The 22,647-nt window shown below is 39.2% G+C and overlaps 2 protein-coding genes across 2 annotated transcripts; one reads left to right on the top strand and one right to left on the bottom strand.

Annotated features, from left to right (window-relative positions):
- On the bottom strand, positions 1-5,208 carry tstd2 (thiosulfate sulfurtransferase like domain containing 2). Its single transcript, XM_084718468.1, has 9 exons — positions 4,796-5,208; positions 2,726-3,015; positions 2,463-2,571; positions 2,222-2,341; positions 1,890-1,995; positions 1,608-1,723; positions 1,026-1,184; positions 763-901; positions 1-667 (listed from the first exon to the last, which is right to left on the bottom strand). The coding sequence occupies exons 1-9, from the start codon at positions 4,931-4,933 to the stop codon at positions 438-440; spliced, it is 1,407 nt and encodes a 468-aa protein (XP_084574594.1). The 5' UTR covers positions 4,934-5,208; the 3' UTR covers positions 1-437.
- Positions 5,209-5,498: 290 nt separating this feature from the next.
- On the top strand, positions 5,499-22,647 carry ncbp1 (nuclear cap binding protein subunit 1). Its single transcript, XM_084719777.1, has 23 exons — positions 5,499-5,685; positions 8,138-8,226; positions 8,368-8,468; positions 8,557-8,713; positions 8,793-8,900; positions 9,526-9,647; positions 9,811-9,880; positions 10,503-10,718; positions 10,946-11,043; positions 11,143-11,206; positions 11,287-11,397; positions 12,774-12,838; positions 12,955-13,017; positions 13,111-13,185; positions 14,372-14,475; positions 14,887-15,009; positions 15,456-15,558; positions 17,655-17,748; positions 17,895-17,998; positions 18,793-18,910; positions 19,029-19,169; positions 21,789-21,902; positions 21,998-22,647. The coding sequence occupies exons 1-23, from the start codon at positions 5,652-5,654 to the stop codon at positions 22,109-22,111; spliced, it is 2,388 nt and encodes a 795-aa protein (XP_084575903.1). The 5' UTR covers positions 5,499-5,651; the 3' UTR covers positions 22,112-22,647.

Genomic DNA, 22,647 nt, shown 5'->3' with positions numbered 1-22,647 from the left:
TTTGGGACAAATAAAAGGTGTAATTAGGATAAATAAACACCAAAGCAACAATTTGAAAAAGACAATCCCACTTTTACACAAACAAGCACATACACAATAATTAATATCTCACCAAGCTTTCATTACTGAAGAGGCATTACAATTTCATAAAATTAATATAACTCATGGACTCTGCAAAGGCATTTTTACATTTTGTCCATAAAAGATGAATAAATGGATTTATCATCTAATATCAAATCCATGTCTTCAGAGTTAAACCCATTAGATACAGTACATCTGACTTAATTCTCAACATCCATGTAAAAAACATTCACGACTTTAAAATAAACTGGACACCCTCCACAAATTTTAGCTGTACATTCGGATTAACGTCTCTGCACAGGTAGCATTTTTCACGTGGCTGCAGGAACTGTTGTCTGTTCATCGCCTCCCCATTGCTACACATCCTGAGGGATTCTGGGACGTCCACCCGTGCAGTCGCACTCCTCTTTGTGATGCAGAACGTCGGGGGAACCGTTGCTCTGAGCCTGTCCTTTGGCTTGGCAGGCGGGGCAGCAGGCGGTGTGTCCGTCCTGTCTGCAGCCGGGACAGGACAGAACCAGCTGACAGCAGAACTGTGTGGAGCAGAGTTCATACTGGTCCCACGGAGAGCCGCAGTACCTGCAGTCTGGACAGAGACACAGAATTATTTACAAATGATAGTGTTAGCAGTCTATTTATAGTATCCACCATGTTGATGAGGGCCTTTGTGCACACACTAACCTGAGATGACGTCATTGTTGGAGAAGATGGCGTAGCGTTCATCAAACACAAAAAGTTTCCCCCGATAAAAACCCTCTGGAAATCGCTCCAGATACTTGTGGATTCCACCTTTCAGCTGATAAACCTCTCTGCACACATCCTACAGGCAGGACAGTAAACAAAAATACTCATTGTGGGTCGCAAATGTTGCAAACAATCTGTGTTCGCATTTTAAAAGACTTTAAAAGACTTTTTTAGCTCACATCCAAGAGAAGTCAGCTTACTTTTGAGCGCAGGTAGGCAGAGCCGCGCTCACAGCGGATCCCTCCTGTGCAGTACATCAAGACCTTCTTGTCTCTGAACAGTTCAAGGTTCTGGTCGACGTAGTCCGGGAAGTAGCTGAACTTGCGGATGTTTGGGGCCAGACACCGAGTAAACTGGCCCTGGAGGGAAAAGATACTCACAGTTCAGATTGACAGGCATTACAACCAGGCTTTTGTCCTTTTTGATTATGATACTTGTGAGGATATTTTGCATGCCATTCTTATGATGTCAAAGGTCAAAGTCAGCAAAAAAACACCACTGAATCTAATAGTAATTAGCATCTTGCTCAAGAATATTAAATGAAAAGTTCAACAAAAATACAGCATTTTCTTCTTAATACAAAATTGGGGTTGTGGCGTTCTCAATGTAACAATTTAAATGTAGCATTTTTTTAAGGCAGCTGATGTAGATTTATCACAAATGGTGCAAAATAAACAAAGGATCAGATTTAATACTATATAATAATAGTTTTAAGTTTAATATCGCCTGTACAAAGACTGTGAAAGTCAACATTTTTGGGGGAAAACTGATATATTACTTACAATTTTACTCTCATAAAAATTGCGGCAGTCCAGGAGAATGGTGTCATTGCACAAATTCCCTCCGGCCAAAAGAGCCTCAACTTCTTTATGAAACTCCTCCGGCTCCAGGTGAACTCCTGAGAGGGAAGACAGATCTGTAACTAACATCACAACCTTCACAAACCAGCCCAAACCAGCTTTTACATTTATGAAAAATACAACAAACTGGAAGTAACATTTCTAGGCAACAGCATTTTCATTGCACTACTACCATATTATTATTGTTGTTTAAACAAACTACACCTGCCAGTTGGTAGGAAATAACATCAGGATCCACTCCCATTGGGACGATTTCCTTAAAGACGCCGACCCTCAGGTCTGTAAAACACTCTGCGCCGCCATCACTTGTCTGAACACACACAAAAACACATAATTTACATATAATAAGCACTAATAACCACAACTAATAACAATAAAGGACTCGTTTATTTTTAATCTGATTATTTATGTCTTCAAATTCAAACTGAGGCCACCATGCAGAACACAAAACATTCATTCATGCAGCGTGCCGTGTAGAAACATTGTAATACACAAATGCCAAATTTGTATATTCTATCATCCAAAATGAGTCTGACCTTAAAATCCTCTTTATCCATGTTGAAGAGAGGGTGTGAACACATTGCGTTGATGTAAAGGTCAGTGGCCATGCTGGTGCCACCAACTGTTCCATTGATGCCTTCAGTCGCCACCCTTATCTGGAGAAGATGAGCATTATATATTTAAAAGGGTCAGTTAAATCGAGTTTCTTCCTTTTCATAACAGTGTAAAACATTCTGTAGTCTCCCAGCTGGAGGCGGGATAAGAGAATTTATTCACCTTGCCTGTTAAATGGAGCTTCTCACACAAAGCCTTCTGCCAGGCACAGATGACATGTGGATCCTCAACTTGACAGTAGTGATAATAGAGGAGAACTTTGCCTGGACCCCTGAAAAGAATACCATTGAGAGACATCAGTATCTATTTAAAGATTAAGAAAATAAAATCAATACTTTATCAAGCACGTATGTTAAAATCATGGCTCAAAGACATGAGCAGCCTGGCCACTGAGCTACTCGGGAGGATCAGAATGTAACCAGTACTTTTGAAGTTGCTCCTCAGAGATGTGATCAGTCTCAGGTATCCATGCAGAAATGTCCACTGGCTCGGCCTTGCGCACATCTGGATCCTGCGTTTCGGGTTCTTCTTCCAGCTGGCTTAACAAATGCTCGTACGTGGCCAGCGTGAGCTGCTGCAGTTCAGCATCATGAGTCCTGGCCACATGTTTGTGAATGGCAGAGTGCTCCTTGAAGGTCTGGTCGCAGCAGCACCAACATATGTCTCCTTCCTCCTGACTGCTGTCCCTCTTGGATGCCACAAAGGCAGCAAATGACTGTGGAGAAGAAAGAACATGGAGTGTTTTTAATGTGGAAAAATCAAATCCTTTTTATAAGAATAAAAAATGTAAACTTAAATGTAAAAATAGAAAATAGAAAAAAAAAATAGAAAGCCATGTCTGCTTTATTTTTTGTTCATTACTTCAGTAATCACTTTACAACCCAGGTACTCATGTTGGGACCCACTGACCTTATATATCCAGTAAACTACAGGCTACAGTGTAGGTCAGTAGGTTTTCTAAGTAAGCCTGACTGATATGGACATTTTTGAATGAAGAATATTGATCTTTGAGTTTTTAACAATTCCAAAGACATACAGACAGACAATTTTACATAAACCAACTAAATATACAAATGTTTGATGATGATCCCTTGAATTTTAGTTTTAAGGATTAGTGACCAAGATAAATACTGTGTGGAACATTTTACAGTTGAAAAATAAACTTGTCAGTGCTCTGTGGTGTACAAGCTGTAATTATGTGACTAGGGGGTGGAAGAAAATATCGATACACTTAAATATTGCAATATTATTTTTTGGGATACTGTATCAATGTTCAAAGATGCTATCATGATACATACAAAGATTCAAGGCCATGATTCTTTTGGACTGTATGTAAACCCTCAACCACTAGATAGCCATGTTGTTATCTATCCTCACTGTTCTGAATGCATAAGAAAGTAAACTTTTTTTTTTAACTCACATTTCATGCACATGGTGGTGTGTTCTTAATACTGTAACAGTTTTCCCAAAATTAGCTTTAAAAGATAGCAATATATTATCACCTTGGTTACAGTAGGGGTGCTAAAATAATATTGCAATATTTTAGGGTATTCTATGATAACGATGTCCTTGTTGATTTTACAAAATCCTGAAAAATAGTTTGGTTTAGAACTCACAATGGCTGTTGAGCTCTCCTAGCAGTTTTTTTTGGCTCTCCTTGTACTCAACTGGGTGCTTTTGCTTGAGGTGGTGAAATTAGTTTGTTGCATTGCTCCTTTGTTGTCCTTGCACTTCTTCCATACTACTGTACATGATCTCTTGTAACCAAACCACTTCCACACTACTGAAGTCACTCCCCTTTTTGGAACTAACTCCACCATATTATTGCCATTACCAAGATATTTTTTATCAGGAAAAGAATTATAACAATATATTGTGAACGATATGATATGGCACGCCCCCTAGCTTACACTATCACAATATACTGAATCATAACCCTATCTTGTGATATATATTGTATCACCAGATTGTTGTCAATACACAGCTCTAAATGTGACAATGTTTCTAAATGACCTCAGAACTATCTTAATAATCTTAATAATAATGCAATTTCTTTTAAACTGCTAGCTGACAAATATATGCCTATACTGATAGAACTACAGAAGGCTGATATCAGTCGATATACTGACCCAGCTGATTTATTGGTTTACCTCTCTTTTGTAATTGTGGAGATGTGTAAATCATTATATCTATATATCTTATATACCTTATACTTTAGCATAACTTAAGGATTACATATTATTTTGACACAAATAATATATCCTGTGACCCACCTGTGGGTCACGACCCAGTGTTTGGGAATGACTGTTTTGGATGATAATTTAATCACAGGACTTGACTCATGTAAAAGAAATTTGATACAAAGGTTTCACAAAGCTTGCTTATGTTACTGTACCTGTGCACACACCCATGTGCTCATCTGGTAACATTACATGCAGTAAAACAAGGCCATATAACATCAAACAACAAGGTGCTCAGTGTTTGTTGTCACTCACCTTCCTCCTACAGAAGCTGTAGTATCTCCTTTGTGAGGCAGAAAGTTGTTTCTCCTGTTTTAACGTTGCTCCATTACACGTCGAAGGTTCAACTTCCCAGCCCACGAACTCTGAGCAAGGCGTTTCATCCGCTGCCATAGTTTGTAATAGCTTTTCAAAATATGCTCAGTTTAGTTAAGCTAGCTAGAAACACTCTTTAGCTAAGTTACAAACTTGAATTTCAGAAATAGCTACTACCGCTTTGTGGTCTGATCAGTCAGGAATAATGTATCTTCGGAGCATTCAGTGTTGACCTCACCTGGGCAAACAATAAATATAAAGTCTTAAACATGATAATCTTTACATTTTATATGTCCAACTATCACCAAACGTGCAGCAGAAAACCCAGCAGGGAACAACGCATGACCAAAACTGTTCTGTCTAGATGGGAACCCCAGTTTTGTGAACTCTCGCGAGATTTATACAAGTTTCTTCTTAATTGTTCGTGTTGTACAAGATAATTATGTTTTATGACAGGACGCTGTGATTTTTTAGTGGTATTTGCGTAGCTTTATAGACAGAATAAATATGTTAGGATTTGGCATAAAAAAGGTTTGGTGTTTTGAGTTAAAAAGATCACTCTCGCGAGATCTTTGCCGGGTCCACGTTTCCTAGTGAACACGGGACGAAAAAAGACGGTGCACTTTCCGTTTGACCCCTGAGTGCCTCGGATGTGCCTCACTTGAATCAGACCGCTATTATTTTGCTGCACTAGTAGCGGACAGGCTGAATAATCTTGAAGCTTGTTTAGCCGACTTATTATTTTGTTTCACGTTCGTTTTTTCGTCGAATTAACTAACATTTAGCAAGAGAAAAAATGTCCAGGAGACGACACAGCGACGAGAATGACGGTAGGTGGACGATGAATGTGTACGTTAATTTAGATGTTACGCTAACGAGCGTTGGCTAGCTAACCTTAGCGTGTTTTTTGGTATCGTTAATCTTTTGCTTGGTGCTTGCACGCATGCTGATTGAGAGATTATTTACGAGACCAGATTTTAGTCTTGTCATTGTAATCCAAAACAGTGCACGTACCACCAACTGATATTTGTTTTCGAAGTCTTAGTTTGAAAGTGAGAACATTGAGCAAACGGTCCCAAGTTTGAATTGGAAGAATAACCGGGTACGCGGTTACCGCTAGCTGTAGCTGGTTAGCGGCTGTGCAGCTAGTCCATATGGGGGCGGTAACCAAGTGATGTTAATGATACAAATACCTCAGTGAGAATTGATTTTATCAAATCTTATTGATGCCCATCTTTCTTCTTATGCTGTTAGTTGTGATATACTGCCGGAGTGTTGGTTAAAAGTTCACTTATTGATGAGCAGTCAAAGGGAAATTCCACCCTAAAACAGAATTTATTTAGTGCTACTTTTAAAAGCAAAACCATCACCCTTAACTTTACCTACGGCTAGGGTTCATAGTTATAGTTTGATATCATGGATTATTAACATACGTTCATACATTATATTACAGCCGTGAATCATAATAAATGTCCATGTCCCAGTAAAGCTGCTGTCATAGTGTCTGTTACTGTTTACTGTCTATAAAGCTTCTTTATTTTGTTTTCTTGTTTCAAACCTTTATTTTTTCCAGGAAAGACTGGGGTCTCATTTTCAATGGTACCTTAGTAATATGTAATGCATACAAGAAATTTATATAATAAATATAAATCAAAACGTCGACCATCAATGGTTAGACAAGGTTTTTTAAAATCATAAAACAATACAGCAACACCAAGCATCAATGATCAATATCAATAATGACACATTCATATTAAAAGACCTCAAGGCAGTGCTTCCTAAACTTTTTCTAGTATGCTGTCCTTTAGTAGCTACATAAAGCTAACTACTCCCACCACACAATTATTAACAATAACTGTGAAAACATTTGATGAAAAAAGATTCATCCATTCTTGTGAACAATATACAGAAGGCAGCAAAGACTAACATTATTTGGTAACAAGGCCTTTTCCACTTTTCAACTTGTACCATATGGTTATTCAAGGCAAGGGTAGGTGGTGGAGGGGGGTTGTTTATTGTTGAGAAGTAAAACAGATGGGGAACAAAATCTTCTATACATAGCTTGTATATTTTACCCATGTAAATAATATTTATTCAACTTTGTATTACTCTATATTTTTCCCCTGTTCATCCACACACACCTCAGAAGGGCCTGCCCTCCAGTTTGGTAACCATTGCTATATGGTATTACTAACAAAAGCTTTCACAGACCTCAGCATCAAATTGAACAAATCTTTGAATCTCCACAAGAAGACAAAGGTATTTAACTTAATGGTCTCTTGAAATGAATTTTAGGCTCTTTGTACACAGTAGTTAAAAGTAGTTTTCCCAGTTTGGTTTTGACCTGAGGGACCTCAAGAACTAACCAATCTTTAGATATTATCTAGTAGTAAACGGCGCGCCATGTAATGAGGGATGTCAAGTAAATTAATAGCTTTATAAACGTGCAGAAGCAAATACTGCGTTCTCTGAGCTCCTAGGCACCACCAACCCACTGCCTGATAAAGACAATGATGATGCATTCTAAACAGAGTTGAACCATATCAATATTTTGGAGGCAGTGTGCATATAGATGATGTCATTATAGTCAAGTAGTGGCAGAAAAGTAGGCTGTATGGACTCCTAAAAAGAATCCAAGTTTCATCCTTAACTTTTAACCTCAAGAGTATGAATCTAAAAGGCATCATCACTTGACACTACTGTAGCTATTCAATTTAATGGGGTATTCAAGCAGTTTAGTTTTATATCTCCAGAAATTTGGAGTACAGATTGAAAACAACAATGGTCAAAATCGATGCACTAGACTCTAGAGATAAGATATCCTGACTTTTACTTCCAAAAACACTGAACTGAACATTTTCTCTAATGTAGGTTTATAGCATCATGTTGTAGATAGTACAGAGTTAAGAGACAACTGCCTTTTTGGAAGCTCTTAAACATCAATTTGGTGGTTCAGGAAAGGATAGTTCAAAATGACACATTAAAACTGTGGCTAGGACTGAATGATATGGGGGGAAAAAAACTAAAATTTTGACAGATTGATTGTGATATGATTCATTCATTGGTTGGAATGGTAATTTTTGCCTTTAATTTTCACTGAAAAAATATTTGGATTTACTGTTCAGCCCTAACTGGGGCCAGACTGTATATTATTGTACAAACTTGGTATGTTTATTTTGGTTTAGGGCGGATTTTTCCATCTTGTATGTCCCTGAATTATTCTCTCAGCTAATGTGTCTCCTTCCACTCTGTGATTATTCTGTTACTCGTTTACCCTTCCAGGAGGTCAGGCCCACAAAAGGAGGAGAACATCGGAACCCATTGAAATTGAAGACCGGCTGGAGTCACTGATATGTCGTGTAGGAGAGAAGGTAAACAGTCACCTCAGTGTATTTATATCAGCGCTGTTCAAATGGCAAATGGCACACTGATTTACCTCTAAAAGCAGTCAACAGAACAACAGAAAAAGTATGCATATTTCAAATGCTGAACTGCCTCATTTTCCTTCACAGAGTACATCGTCTCTGGAGAGCAACTTGGAGGGCCTCGCTGGTGTTTTGGAGGCTGATCTTCCAAACTACAAAAACAAAATCCTGCGTATTTTATGTGCTGTGTAGGTTCACACTAGTTCTCACCCTTTTATTGTTGAAATGATCCATGTTTGCGTGGTAGTTTTTCACTGAGTTGTCTTTTGTTGACAGCGCCCGCCTCCTACCTGAGAAGCTGACCGTGTATACAACTTTAGTCGGCCTCCTGAATGCCAGGAACTACAACTTTGGGGGCGAGTTTGTGGAGGCCATGATCAGACAACTCAAGGAGACACTGAAGAACAACTTGTACAATGAAGCTGTTTACTTGGTAAGCTAATATTGTTTAAGCACCTAAAACAATGCTTTCTCCTTTTTTCCTCTTTTAAGACAAAGCTTTATTTTTGTAGGTGCGTTTTCTGTCTGACTTGGTCAACTGCCATGTGATTGCTGCTCCTTCAATGGTGGCCATGTTCGAAAACTTTGTCAGTGTTACTCAAGAGGAAGATGTACCACAGGTAGGTGGAACACTGAGTGAGCCATTGTGCCATTTTGTTTACCACACTCAAAGGTAGAATAAATAGGATTTGTCAGTTACTGTTTGTAAATGCATAAGAAAGATAGTTGATGGTTGAGTCTTTTTCCCAGGATGTCAAATACCAATGTTTTGAGGTGGGAAAGAGTCCCAAGGACAGCAAAATAATGAGAAACAAAAATTGTCTTTTTGAATTATCAAAGAGTAGGACATTTTTTCCATTTTAAATTAATTAAATTAAAACTTGAATAATTGTACTGAATGCTTTGTGAATGCTGTATCGATATAAATTCAGTTAGAGTCAGTCCCAGAAGTGATTTGCCTTCATTGAGCCACATTGCCTCCAGCACATCAAACTTGTAGTAGTTGAAATTTTCCCTGAGGCCTCCCCAAAAATCCCTATTCCTGCTTCTTTTTCCTTTTCTTTAAAATACAGGTTGCTTTCATTTTAGCATGAAAGAGAACATTGTACAATTTAGAAATCAACTTACTTGGTTCTGAGCTCGGGGCTGATTTCAGGAGGCACCATGATTTCAGTATGTTTTGGCAACAATCCAAGGACATCCTGATTGGGGCGATTGTGTAAGCGGCCTTGCTCGTGTCCTCAGGTTCGGTCGGACTGGTTTGTGTATGTGGTGTTGTCCTGTCTGCCGTGGGTCGGTAAGGAGCTTTATGAGAAGAAGGATGTTGAGATGGACCGGCTTCTCAGCCAGATCGAAGGCTACCTCAAGTAAGATGTCTGCCTTGTTTTCCCTGCTCATTTGTCTCAGCTCTTGCCTCTCAGCTTTTTTTTTTTGCTAAGACTTCTGTTATTTGTTCAAAGTGGTAATTATGTCTTTCAACTGATTTTATGAATCAGCTTTTTCTTCATATCACACACTTATCATTTCCAGGGGGCGAGTAAAGACACATGTCCCTATGCTGCAGGTGTGGACAGCAGACAAGCCCCACCCACAAGAGGAGGTGAGAGACAGAACTACATTGTTGTCTTTGTGGTTTAGAAAATAGCCATTGTGTCCTAAGATCACATCAGTTTCAATCATGATCACTTTAAGCTTGTTGTTGTTATGAAAAATGTAAGGATTGGAAGAATCAGAGTGGGAATCTGTTTACCCAAAAGAATATTTACTGCTCTCATCTAACATACCTGAATTCATCTGTTGGTGCCTTGCAAGATATTAAAATTGAAAGATTTTGCAAGAGTCCATAAACAAGCCTTGTTGTTGAAACAGTTTATGAATATCTTCTGCAGTATCTGCTTTGACCTCTATGATTGTAGATTTCACATCGAGAGGAATTACAGCAAAGGCTTAGAAATATAGTTCAGGGTTTGTACAAAGTTTTGAAAATTTAGAAAATGCTTAATTTTAACAGTTATGTGTTTTAAAGTTAGGAATGTGCTTTAATTCGAAATGTCCTCTTCGAAAAATGTTTGATTCTTCACCATAATCTGGTGTTTTGACACAATCACCTTCAATATATTTGTGGGTATTATGGAATTCTGTAAACAGTATTATTAATGTGTGTCAGGCTCTCGGGATACTGTTGATCTTTAATGCCCTCCCTCCCCCTGTCCTTCACCCAGTACCTGGACTGCCTTTGGGCCCAGATTCAGAAGCTAAAGAAAGACCGCTGGCAGGAGCGCCACATCCTTCGTCCATACATCGCCTTTGACAGCGTGCTGTGTGAGGCCCTGCAACACAACCTGCCCCCCTTCACTCCACCGGGCCACATGCCCGACGCCCAGTACCCCATGCCCCGGGTCGTCTTCCGTATGTTTGATTACACCGATGCCCCAGAGGTACGTCACAGCTTGGATTTGAAAAACAGACGTCAGTAGCTTACTGATCTGACCTGTGTTGTTGTGAACATGAATTGGTTTACATGTTTAATATGTAATCTAATGCATTCAATAAAAATAATCAATTGTAGAGCCTGTGTTTATTGAAAACCTGTTAACACTGTGCTTACAGTTCAGTGGGCAATAATTTTCTGTTGTCCACAAACTTTTGTCTTCTTTATGTATAGGGTCCTGTTATGCCCGGCAGCCATTCTGTAGAGAGATTTGTCATTGAGGAAAATCTGCACTGTATCATCAAAACTCACTGGAAAGAGAGGAAAACATGGTGGGTAACAAACACAGTCATGTTTCAGTTTTGTCTGAGTCAATCACAGTCTCAAATGTTTCAAGTTTATGATTTTTCCCCCTTATTTTTACCTTTCAGTGCTGCCCAGTTACTCAGCTATCCAGGGAAAAACAAGATTCCACTCAACTATCACATTGTGGAGGTATGACAACTTTTAACAAACAACATGCTGAGAAATGACAGAAAAATTAAAGGCTGGTTTAAAATATTTATATTTTTCAGGTGATCTTTGGAGAACTTTTCCAGCTGCCCTCACCGCCTCACATCGATGTCATGTACACCACACTGCTTATTGAACTCTGCAAACTGCAGCCAGGATCTTTGCCACAAGTTGTATCCTTGATCATATATGCCACTGTAGTTTATTTTGTAGCATTAAACAAGGGGTATCTGTATTTATATATTACGGGGTTTACTCAAAAACACAAAGTCGTAGATTAATTGTGTTATTCTCATTGAGCCAAATGTGTTTTCATGCTTTTCTTAAGCATAGTCTTATAATGGTGGTGGTGAATTATATGCCCTTTTCAATCCTGCAATATCACCGCGACAAGGGCTCACCTTTAAGCTGGCTTTGTGTATTTAAACTGAACTGAGCAGCGGCAGCATAAAGCCACACCCAGCGTGTCCTTTTCCACAGTGTGCTGGCATCACGAAATAAAACGAGGCGTGACACAACACAGCAGCACACCGGTCAACAAGTGGTTCTGTTTGACTGCTCATTTATGATCCACACACGGTGCTGATAACCTCATGGATTTATATCATAAAGTGTTTTATGTGTCCGTGATAAACGGACTGTCACTTCTTCTGCTACAGATAAGTTAAAAAGATCGCCTTATGGGGAAGACTTCTCTCCTCCAGTGTGTCTTATTGCATGCGGCTCTGTGTCAGCGCTATAAAGTGTCCACTCATCTGTCTTTGAATAAGTACATAATTTAAAGAACACAGTCACAAACAGCAGCAAATGTGTAACACCACCACACACACCTCCACCCCATCCCACCATCCAACCCAACCCCTTCATCCACTTCTGCCTCCCTGACTCATACACAGAGGGTGAGCCGGAATAAAGGCACAATATTCCTGTTGCTTTTTCCCAAAACAGTGGTGAAGAAGACCAGGAGCACATGCCAGGGGTTGAGTTCCATTACTGGTGTGTTAACTGCATGCCAGAATAATAAGAGCACACAAGCCCAATTTGCCTCCCAAGTTACCATATGACTTGTTGCCAACAAGCAAAACAGATGCAAAACAGCGCTTATGCCAAATAAAAGGCACCAGGCTGCAGTGCATCACCTCCAGCAAATTTCATGGAGACCAGTGAAGCCAAAACAGCATCACCAATCTGTCCTAACTGAATACTCTTTGGTGTAGCTCAGCTGAAAACACAGAATCTGACAGCAGGTCTGCTTGTATGGTACCAACATCACTTCACCTGTCTCTCCTCTGCTCTGTGTGTGTGTTTATAAAAAAAAAAAGAGTGCACATAAATTACATGGCCTAACATAAATGAAATATTTAGTGTCTTTCAGGGAGGGTGGGGGATCCTGCAGTGGTAAAGTAAACACTATCAGTCACATAGGCATGAGAGCTGTGAGTCACAATACAATTATAAGAAAAGTATTGAATTATTACCCCAAACAAACTGGTAATGATATTAAATGTGATAGTTAAATGCTGACTTTGCCTTAACAGCTGCCTGTTAGTTGGCCCAAGCCACAGAGATGCTGTACATGAGACTGGACACCATGAACACCACCTGCATAGACAGGTCATTAAACTGCACATTAACTTTGACTGGACGAGTGAAAAACTTAACTGAAGTTGTTACTTACTGTGATTTATGACCAACATCCTGACTGTCTCCATTTCCTTTTTTATTTCCAGACTAATCAACTGGTTTTCTCACCATTTGAGCAACTTCCAGTTTCGATGGAGCTGGGATGACTGGTAAGTAATTCTGTGATGGACAGAGAAAACCTTTTATCACTACTGTCTTAAAAAATGCACAGTTGATAGTAATATTGCATGTCCTCTATAAAGGTCTGACTGCTTGACCGTGGATCTTGAGAAACCCAAGCCCAAGTTTGTCAAAGAGGTTCTGGAGAAGTGTATGAGGTATGAAAGCATTATTCACATGAGGTTAAATACCTTTAAAGGTGAACTCACCTTTTCTCTTAGAAGCAGTGTAACCAAGGAGGGTTCAATGTGTCATTTAATACTTAGTTCTCTTTTACTTTTTCAGATTTTCACAGTATTTTCTGTAATTAGTAGAGCTATGATGCACTTCCCCTTGAAGAAGTCAGATGTTTTTCCATTCCTTCTGTCTGAAAAAAAGTTTTCTTTGGTGCTTTAAAAGGATCTTTCACATTTTTTGAAGTGGTGATGTATGAGGTACTTATCCAGAGTCAGTGTATAACCTACACTGTTGTCCTGCTTTAAGAAACTAAGCAATGTACTGATGTGGACAGGGTTAGCAGCAAAATTTATTTTTTAAGAAATGATCAGTTCAAGTGTACACTATATTTAGAATATTTTTGCCGCTTTGTTGTCAGACAGGCTTTTCTGACTGGACACAGTCTTTATAGCCTTTAACCAAACAAAAAGTAACCAGACTCTAAAAGCAGTAATTTTACCTCGCAGAACAAAGGAGTTTCTGGACTGCTTTAATTGGTTAGTTTGTTGGTGTTATGGTGTGACTTTGGTGTTTTAAATGGTTAGTTCAGAGTCACCAAAGTCTCACAATAACACAAACTAATTAAGCAGTTAAGGCAGTGGCAGTCCAGCAACTCCTTTGTTCTGTGAAGTGAAGTGTTTTTGCTGTTTTAGAGAGAGCAATACTTGGCTTATATATCAGTGGTTCCCTATTAGAAGAGGCTGTCTGTCAGCGAGGTAAAGCTGTGAAAATATTCAAATCTAACACGCACTTAAAGGTAGAATCTGTCATATCTTTCTGAGCTGTGTCGTAAATGCACCAGAAAGACACCAGGATGTGAAATACCAACGTTTTTGCTTCATGAAGTGTCCTACGCACAGCAAAACAATGAGAAAGGACATACAGGCAGAGAGCAGGCTCTCTGTAGATATCACCACCTCTCACTTCTATTTGGTCATAAGGGATTATGTTCATATGAGTCTTGTTTTTAAAGAAAATGTGGCGTGTTATACCCTTAAACTGATATATTTTTAAATGGATCTTTTTAAAGGTAGCTAAAATACAATGTCTTTAAGTAATATAGGAACTACAGATAAATACCTCATACAATTTCACGTGAAAAAAATCTGTTTGCTTTTTTCCCTGCAGACTTTCGTACCATCAGCGGATAGTGGACATCGTCCCTCCAACCTTCTCAGCACTGATCCCGGCTGAACCCATCTTCAAGTTCAAATATGAAGATGAGAGCGCTTGTAAGCACACTTACTTCTAGCCACCTCTTTATTAATCCCGTCAGCTTCAAATGTTTCCACAGATCTCTCTGTAAGTTTAGACAAGAACTCTGAAAGGAGAAATCTGTAATATATTTACTGTAATAAATCAGAAAATGCCCATGATGTATCATCAGAGATCAAGGAAACATGTTAAGTTGAAATACTTGCTTCTCTGACAATAATGCTACACCCATGGTGTCCTCTTTTGAAATTTCCTTTCTGGTCTGTACCATGTGTTTTTGTTTGTCTGTTTTATAGACGGTATATTAAGTAGAATTTCAACCTATTAATATACAGTCTATGGCTCCAGCTCACTATTTGGACTGCAGTGCTCATATTTGGACGTGCAGCTGCTACATACTTTAACAAAATGACTCTCCTGCCTCACAGCTTCGTTACCAGGTTACCCCGTATCCATCACTGTGGGAAACGCCATCAAGAACCGAGCGTCCAATGAAGAGATCCTGACCATCCTCAAAGAAGTGCCCAACCCCAACCAAGAAGACGATGATGGTTAGTTTATTTTGTTTACGGATTTTATTTTGCTTCTTTTTTATTTTTGTAATTTTAGGCAGGTTTCATGTTTGTGTGGAGGAAAACATCACCACTTAGTTCCTGACAAAACTGACATGTATGAAAGTAGGTAAACGATCAGGGAGGAATAAGTGATGACATTAGTCATATGTTTGGCTGATAATCCTTTTATAATCATCTTTAAAAATATATTTGATATTAAATTGTGTTGAAGGCATTACCTCTCACTGCTCCAGGTGGGTGGATTACACAACCTCTGAAAACCACAAATGTTCTGCTTCTAAACGAGAATGACATTTAGCTGTTATCAGCCAGGTTATTTGAGAATTACCCAGAAATGATTTCCACCTGCTGGTTAAGATATCATTTTCACTCTTATGACTTTGTTTTCTTTCCCTCGTTTTCATATCGGTCTTTTCTTCCAGATGAGGGGGAGAGCTTCAACCCTCTGAAGATTGAGGTGTTCCTGCAAACTCTGCTCCATCTGGCTGCCAAATCCTTCAGCCACTCCTTCAGTGCCCTCGGCAAGTAAGTTCACCCACCACAAAGTTTTCAAACGTGTCTACTGTATAAATCACAATACTGTCTGGAAAGAAAAAAAGAAAATATTAATTTGGAAATATATTCAGTGTTAAAAGTGGTTTTTATATAAGCCAGCATGGATTGCACCATGTTTTTTTTTAATATCTTGAACCTTTTTTTCCCCCTGTGCATAAAGTAACTCATTCCCTGAGCTCACAGTGATGCATCTGCAGGGCTAAAAGGGATACAAAAGTAACTGTCCAAAGAAAAGAGAATTTATAGATAAGAATTCTTGGTAACTGATTAGTGGTTAAAGTAATTTTTCATGCAAAATGGTAGAAGATTCTTTTTTCAGCTTGTCAAATATGGAAAATTCTCATTGTTTCTGTTAATTAGCATATTAAACTGAATATCTTTGGGGTTGGACTGACAAAACAAGAAATTAGAAGACATCTGCTTGGACTTAAAAGAACAGAGATAGGCTGTTTTTTTTACTACTTTCTGGTACATTAGAGACATTGCAGCCCTAGATTAAACATAACAAGTAAATTAAGTATTTGTTGTTATATGATAACTGCTAATAAATAAAATTATTTGTACTGAAGTAAAAATTGACTTTAGGCGAGTAGATTTCTGCCCACTTGCCCAACAGGGTAAACAGTTATAATGCTGATTCCTGAATTATGTTTGTTACAGTCAGGGCACAAAATCAATACCAGCCAAATGCTGGTAAAATATGCAAGTGGCTGGTAGATTTGCTTCTAAGCAACTGAAAAAAAACCATGTAAATCTAGTGAGTGGCTGGTAAAATTTGAACGTTCATTAGACATTTGGCTGGTGGTGGGGGGGGAAGTAAATTTTGTTCCACTCAAAAAAACTACTTAAACTTAATTTTCAGAAAACTGTCTAACAATGAGATGAGCTGAAGGCAAACTCCCTACCAAAAACTAACTAGCTAAATTAAATAAAATGTACAGTGTAGTCCCAGAAGTTCTCCATCAGGATTGAGCAGTTGTACCTGTGAGGATAAACAAAATCAAGTTTTGTGCTGAATAGGGATGGGCACGATTGATCGATGATCGATAATTGATCATTAAGAATTTTGTCGATCACGTAATTTTTTTTCGATTTTTCGACAGTGTTAAACAGAGTTCATGTAGTGTGCGTCGAGAAAGCAATGTAATGAATTTCACTATGTGGCGGTAGTAAAATATCCCACCAGCGGGGGGCGATATAGCAGAGAAAACCGCCTGCGAGCTGACTTCTGCCCTGCCGCTGTATCTGAAGGTAGTAAACATGAAGCGTGCACGGCGAACAAAAACAAGTAGGTTAAGTAAGCTATAGCCCAGGACAGTTACCACCGTAGCCTTCATGTAAACCTATAGGCCTATAATGTGTTATTGTTATGTGGGATCTCCCTCTCTCAGTCGTGCCTTTTGGCAAAAAAAAAAAAAAAAAAAAAAGTCAGCTGCGAGTCTACTTTGTTCTTTGATTAAACGACTTTTAGTTAATAATATGATGTTTTATTTTTGTGTTTAAAAGAGGCGAAATGTAGCCTATTTATTTTGTTTTAGAGAATATCCTACTGGCTCTTATTTTGTTAAGATCCCGAGTCCCGACGCCTCCGCGTAGGTCTATTTCTATTGTTTAACAGTTGCACATTTAAATTGTAAATCGCGCAAGACGTGGATTAAAGTTCTCCTTAAATTATTATTATTTATTATGATTTTTATTCTGCCTAAAAGAGGCAGAATTGTATTTTGTTTGAGAAAATAGTACTGTGCTGGCTTTTATTTTGTGAAGAGTTTCAGCCCGATGCCTCGCGGTGTTTTGTTTAACAGTTGCACATTTAAACTGTAGCCTAAATTGTGCAAGAGGATTGTTGGATTAAAGGTTCTTCTTGAAATAAATACTTAATTGAGAAAAATTAGACTGCCTGTGGTATTTTTAATCATTTTTTCTATCAGACATTTCTTAATGATTAAATCGATAATTGATCGTTAATTCTCATGATTATCGATCAAAAAGTTTGTCGAAAATGCCCATCCCTAGTGCTGAATGAATCCAGACCTTCTGTCCTCACCTGCATCCAATCCCTCCAGGTTCCACGAGATCCTGAAGACCCTGACGGACAGCGACGAGGGGAAGCTGCACATCCTCAAGGTGGTTTATGAAGTGTGGAGGAACCACCCGCAGGTACAGACCAGTTTGAATTTGATAGAAAGAGGTTCAAACCTGAAAAACTTGGAGACAGTGTGGATGTATATCTATAAAAATATGCATTTTAAATATAGCGACTTACAGGTGGAGTTGAAAGAAACTTTGTCTGTGTTGCATTCTAGATGATCGCAGTGTTGGTGGACAAAATGATTCGGACGCAGATCGTGGACTGCGCTGCTGTCGCTAACTGGCTCTTCTCTCAGGACATGGCTCATGAGTTCACCAGGTGGGATGACTTAACACAAGGAGGCGCGCAACATTAGCGTAGCATGCTATACTGAAACGTCTGTACTTTTTTTTTTTTTATTGAAAACAGTTTGGTATTAGAGGGTCAGTATTGGTGGGTTCACACAGGAATTGAAGTGACCTTTGGCCGTGTGCAGGCATCGACTGAACGTGTCTGTGTTCAGTTCACCCTCTCACTGAACTGTGCACTCTGGTTCATTTTGTTATGTCCCTGCATTTTTTTTTTCTTTATTTTTTTCTTTTTCACCCTCTCCTGCCTGTACGTCTGTTCGTTCACGAGGTAAAACACATCAGATCTGAACAGAATCCAGTGTGACTCATGTTGTTTGTTCCTTGTGACCCTCTGGCTCTGCCCCGGGCTCTCTTCTCCAGAGCTCAGCTGCTGTCTGTCAGCGAGTGCTCGCTCTGTCCCTCGGTCCTCCCTGCACACTAAACAAAGTCCTGTGATATGTACAGATTTTTCTCTCAATTTGAATATTGTCAACTTGCATTGATATAATGTTACCTTCAGCACTGTATGGAGCTAGGGGTTATATGGAGGTCTCATTTTGGTGCTTTTTAAACTTTTAATAGGATACAGCTACTAGCACTGGCTACATGTCACTTCTAAACTACGGTGGCTCTGGAGCAGGGTTTGTTCAACTTCAATAGCAAGTGGGCCAAAAAGGAAAATCACAGGGGCTTTGTGGCCACATTTCTATTTGCTGCGTCTGGAATAGAATGTGCCTGCTTCTGTAAAATAAACAAAAAAAACAAAACTGTCTTCTCTTCTAGACTTTTCATCTGGGAGATTCTGCACTCGACCATCCGAAAGATGGACAAACACGTCCAGAAGATCCAGCAGGAGCTGGAGGAGGCCAAGGACAAACTGGAGAAGCAGCAGCACAAGAGGGTAAATTCATCTTATCACATCATTGTCACATGACCCGATAAAGAAATAAACTTTAAATGAGTTCAGCTGGTTAAAGTAGAAGGGGTTAATGTTTGTGCGTGCGTTTGCTCACCATCAGAGGGACAGCGGTGACGACGAGGACATGGACAAGGCCAGCGAGGATGAGGAGGGTCAGTTGGAGGAGCAGATCGAGAGGCTACAGGAGAAGGTGGAGTCGGCTCAGAGCGAACAGAAGAACCTCTTCCTCGTCATCTTCCAGGTACTGAAGGCCGTCAGGACGACAAATCCTAAATCTTAGACAAGTACACCAGGATTTTAGATGTTTTCAGCTCAGTTTCTCAGAGCAGTCGAGCAAATCTTTCAGGCAGACAAGTGCCATTTGACAAGGCAGCTCATCCAGTGAAGGCTGAAGTGGTTAAAACTGTCATTTAAAGGAAGAAAGTAACATTTATAAAGTTTTTATTCTGAGTTGAATGTAAGTACTTTTGCTGACAGTGACAGCAGGATTCTGTGAATATTTAGTGTGATTATGTGAAGTGGAGGTGGTAGTTTTTCCAGCAGGGTTGACTGTGGCTCATCTCAGGTGTTTGAATATAATCAGAGACATTTCATACTCGTCATCTCTCTCATTCTCTTTCTATTATATTTCTGGTCGGCTGTCATATAAAATACATTAAAGTAATTTTGAAGAAGTGCAGAATAAGGGGGCAGATTAATAGATATTAAATATTTTTCTATCCACCTGTTTACACTTTCATTGCACACAAAATATGGATAGAATAGCATAGAAAAACACTTTATTGTCTACTATTTGCATGCAAATGGCAGAAATTTGTCTCTGCTTGTAAGTGCAGAAAATGTAGGCACATTAGAAGCTACATTAAAAAGAGCAGCAGGTGCTTGATGGACTGAGTTGAGGTTAGAAACAGTAAATAGATGTGTGCTGAAGCAGGAGGCAGACCTCAGAAGGTGTCTGTCCTCACTGATTAAGATATTTTATGGCAGCAGGAATAAATGGTTTTGATATTCACATTATAATGAGAATAGCAAGTGGAATAAACACTTGTTCATTTGCATTTTCCACTTTACATGGAAACTAGGGATGCACCAATACCACTTTTTTCAGACTGAGTACAAGTACTTACATTCAGGTACTTGCCAATACCATGTACCAATACAAGTACATAATAATGCTATTATGATTCTTACAATAATTTTAAAACACCTTTTATTTTCATCAGATGTTCTTCAATTTCTAATGTACCAAATCATTGTTCCTGTTTCCTGCTGCCAGTGTAACCATAGTTACAGTACACATGACATTTTTGGCTTATTTGTGGTAAGTTACTTCACAAATTTTGTGTTCCTTATTAAGCTGTAGTTTACTGTGTACATGATATATTTCAGTCTAATAATTTCACAACATTAGTATGGATTTAGAGAATTAACTTTACTGTTACAAGTGGTGTTATATATGATAATTAATTCATTGTCATTCACAGCACTTTAACTAGTATTTGGTAGAGTTGGGTGATATGTTAAAACTTTCCAAACGATCATCCTCAGTCCGTCCATCAGTGATTGGTGATATCCTCCTCCCATCCTCTCGGTTTTCAGCTGGGAGATTTGCGCAAGTGGCGAATTCACTATGTTACGCAGCAGCTGTAACTCTGCAAACTATTACATTAGCAAAATAAAATGAGTAATATCGCCCTAAAAATCGGCCCAAAAAAGCAATCAGTGATGGATTCAGCCCATTGTATGTAGATGATATATTCGTCCAATTGCCCAACTCTGGTATTTGAATTACAAATTTAAATGTGTAGTATTTAAGTTTCTTCTTTGTGTCTCTCTTGTCTAAGAACTAATTAGTTCCTGCCTGTCATTGTTTAGGGGGGACAGATATGAGGGTGGTGCAATGTGTGCAACAGTTTGGTTTACCCTGCTGTGAACCCCAAACAGTGAAGTTTTGTGTGTTTTGTCACGTTGTTCCTGTGAAGAGTAATAGCAGAATAAAAAAGAGAACACAGAGGGTTACAGACTGGTGGCAGCAGTGTTTTTTCTTTGTCTTCAGGTAAATTAGTCAAGACATTCAACTGGTTTACGCGTGCTGGGACTTATTGGACAGCATCTGGACCTTTAGATGTTTGCTTGTGTCGAGCTGCTGTTTTTCATGATGTGATATTGGGTGTGTGGAGTATTTCTATGATTATGAGTGCGAGTAGGTGAAGCCAGTATCTGACTGGTACCTGATGCTGGCATCGGTACATCCCTAATGGAATCATAGACAAGAGAGGAAAATGATCAGTCTAACTTCATGTTTTATACTAATAAGATGTAGATGTTATTATATGTTTGAGTCCTGTTTAGTGCAGCTTTAACGTGCATTCTGGGTCTGGAAATCCTTGAGAACCCTTGAATTTTACCGCAGGGTTTTAAAGGTCTCAAAAATGCTTGGATTTTGGATAAAGTACTTGAAACTGCTTGAAATTGTTATCACATTTCTTTTATAATAAATCCCTACCTGACTGAATAGTTCACTTTTTCGATTAAGAAAAAAGAAAGGAATCATTCAGACACTGGATCATCCGGGTTGTGTGGGATGCCAAGTCCAGACAGGTGACACGTAATGTAACAGTAAACTTGGTTGTGTTTTCCTTAAATTTTTCACCCTTCTGTAGATTTTTATCACTAAACAGAATAGTGGTTGTTTAACACAGTAACACAGCCTAATGTGATGAAAAAGTGAAATAATCATTTTGAACATTTACCACAGCTTAAAGCTTGAAAATGCACCGTGAAAATTCTTGAAAAGTTCTTGAATTTGACTTTGGAAAAGTGTAACAGCCGTGTACTTTTGTTGTTTTCTCTCCTGCAGCGTTTCATCATGTTGCTGACAGAGCATCTGGTTCGCTGTGAGACGGGCAGCGTCGACATCAGCACGCCCTGGTACAAAAACTGTATCGAACGGCTGCAGCAGATCTTCCTCATGGTAAAACATTCACACACACTCACACTCACACTGCAGTAGCACACGTTTGATGTGTGTATTCCCTCGATGACGTGCCGTCTCTCCTCGCTCTGCAGCACCATGTGACCATCCAGCAGTACATGGGAACCCTGGAGAACCTGCTGTTCACGGCAGAGCTCGACCACCACATCCTGGCCGTCTACCAGCAGTTCTGCGCCCTCCAGCTCTGAGACATGCACACACACACACACACACACACACACACACAATTGGATGAAGTGAAATGCGTACTTGTGTTCACACAGTACCTGTGCTAAACCGACACATTAGAAACTACCAGCTCTTGCATCAAGAATCTCCTCATTACAGTTTTTTTTAATGTACTTTTGTTTTGTGTTTGGTGCCATTCAAAGTGTTAGTTTTGTGCGGCCGCGACTGAGGACGTCGTTCAAAGTAGGAATTCAGACAAGAGCCCGTTTGGCAAAACCTCCGTCATTAATTTGCAGTAGTGTTCCCTTTTTTTTGTTTTATTGTTTTTGCTTGGTTTTGAATTTTGTTCATTTTTACATCCTGCTCGTATTCTTATGAATGGGTCTTTTTAAAACTGTACAAACTGTCTGAGTCCAGACGGAGGAGCTGGAGAAGTGATCATAGGAGGGGAGATTTCAGGTGGGCTCGGATGGATTCTGAATCTAGAGAGCGCTCTACTTTTTTATATTTGTTTTATGTGGAATTGGAAAAGAATTAAAACTCTCCAGAGTCTTTA

The sequence above is a fragment of the Lutjanus erythropterus genome, chromosome 5 (assembly GCF_056507025.1).
Source record: "Lutjanus erythropterus isolate fLutEry1 chromosome 5, fLutEry1.hap2, whole genome shotgun sequence".
In the NCBI taxonomy this organism is placed as follows: Eukaryota; Metazoa; Chordata; class Actinopteri; order Lutjaniformes; family Lutjanidae; genus Lutjanus; species Lutjanus erythropterus.
The sequence above is the reverse complement of the archived record's forward strand: the minus strand, read 5'-3'. Positions and strand labels throughout refer to the sequence as shown.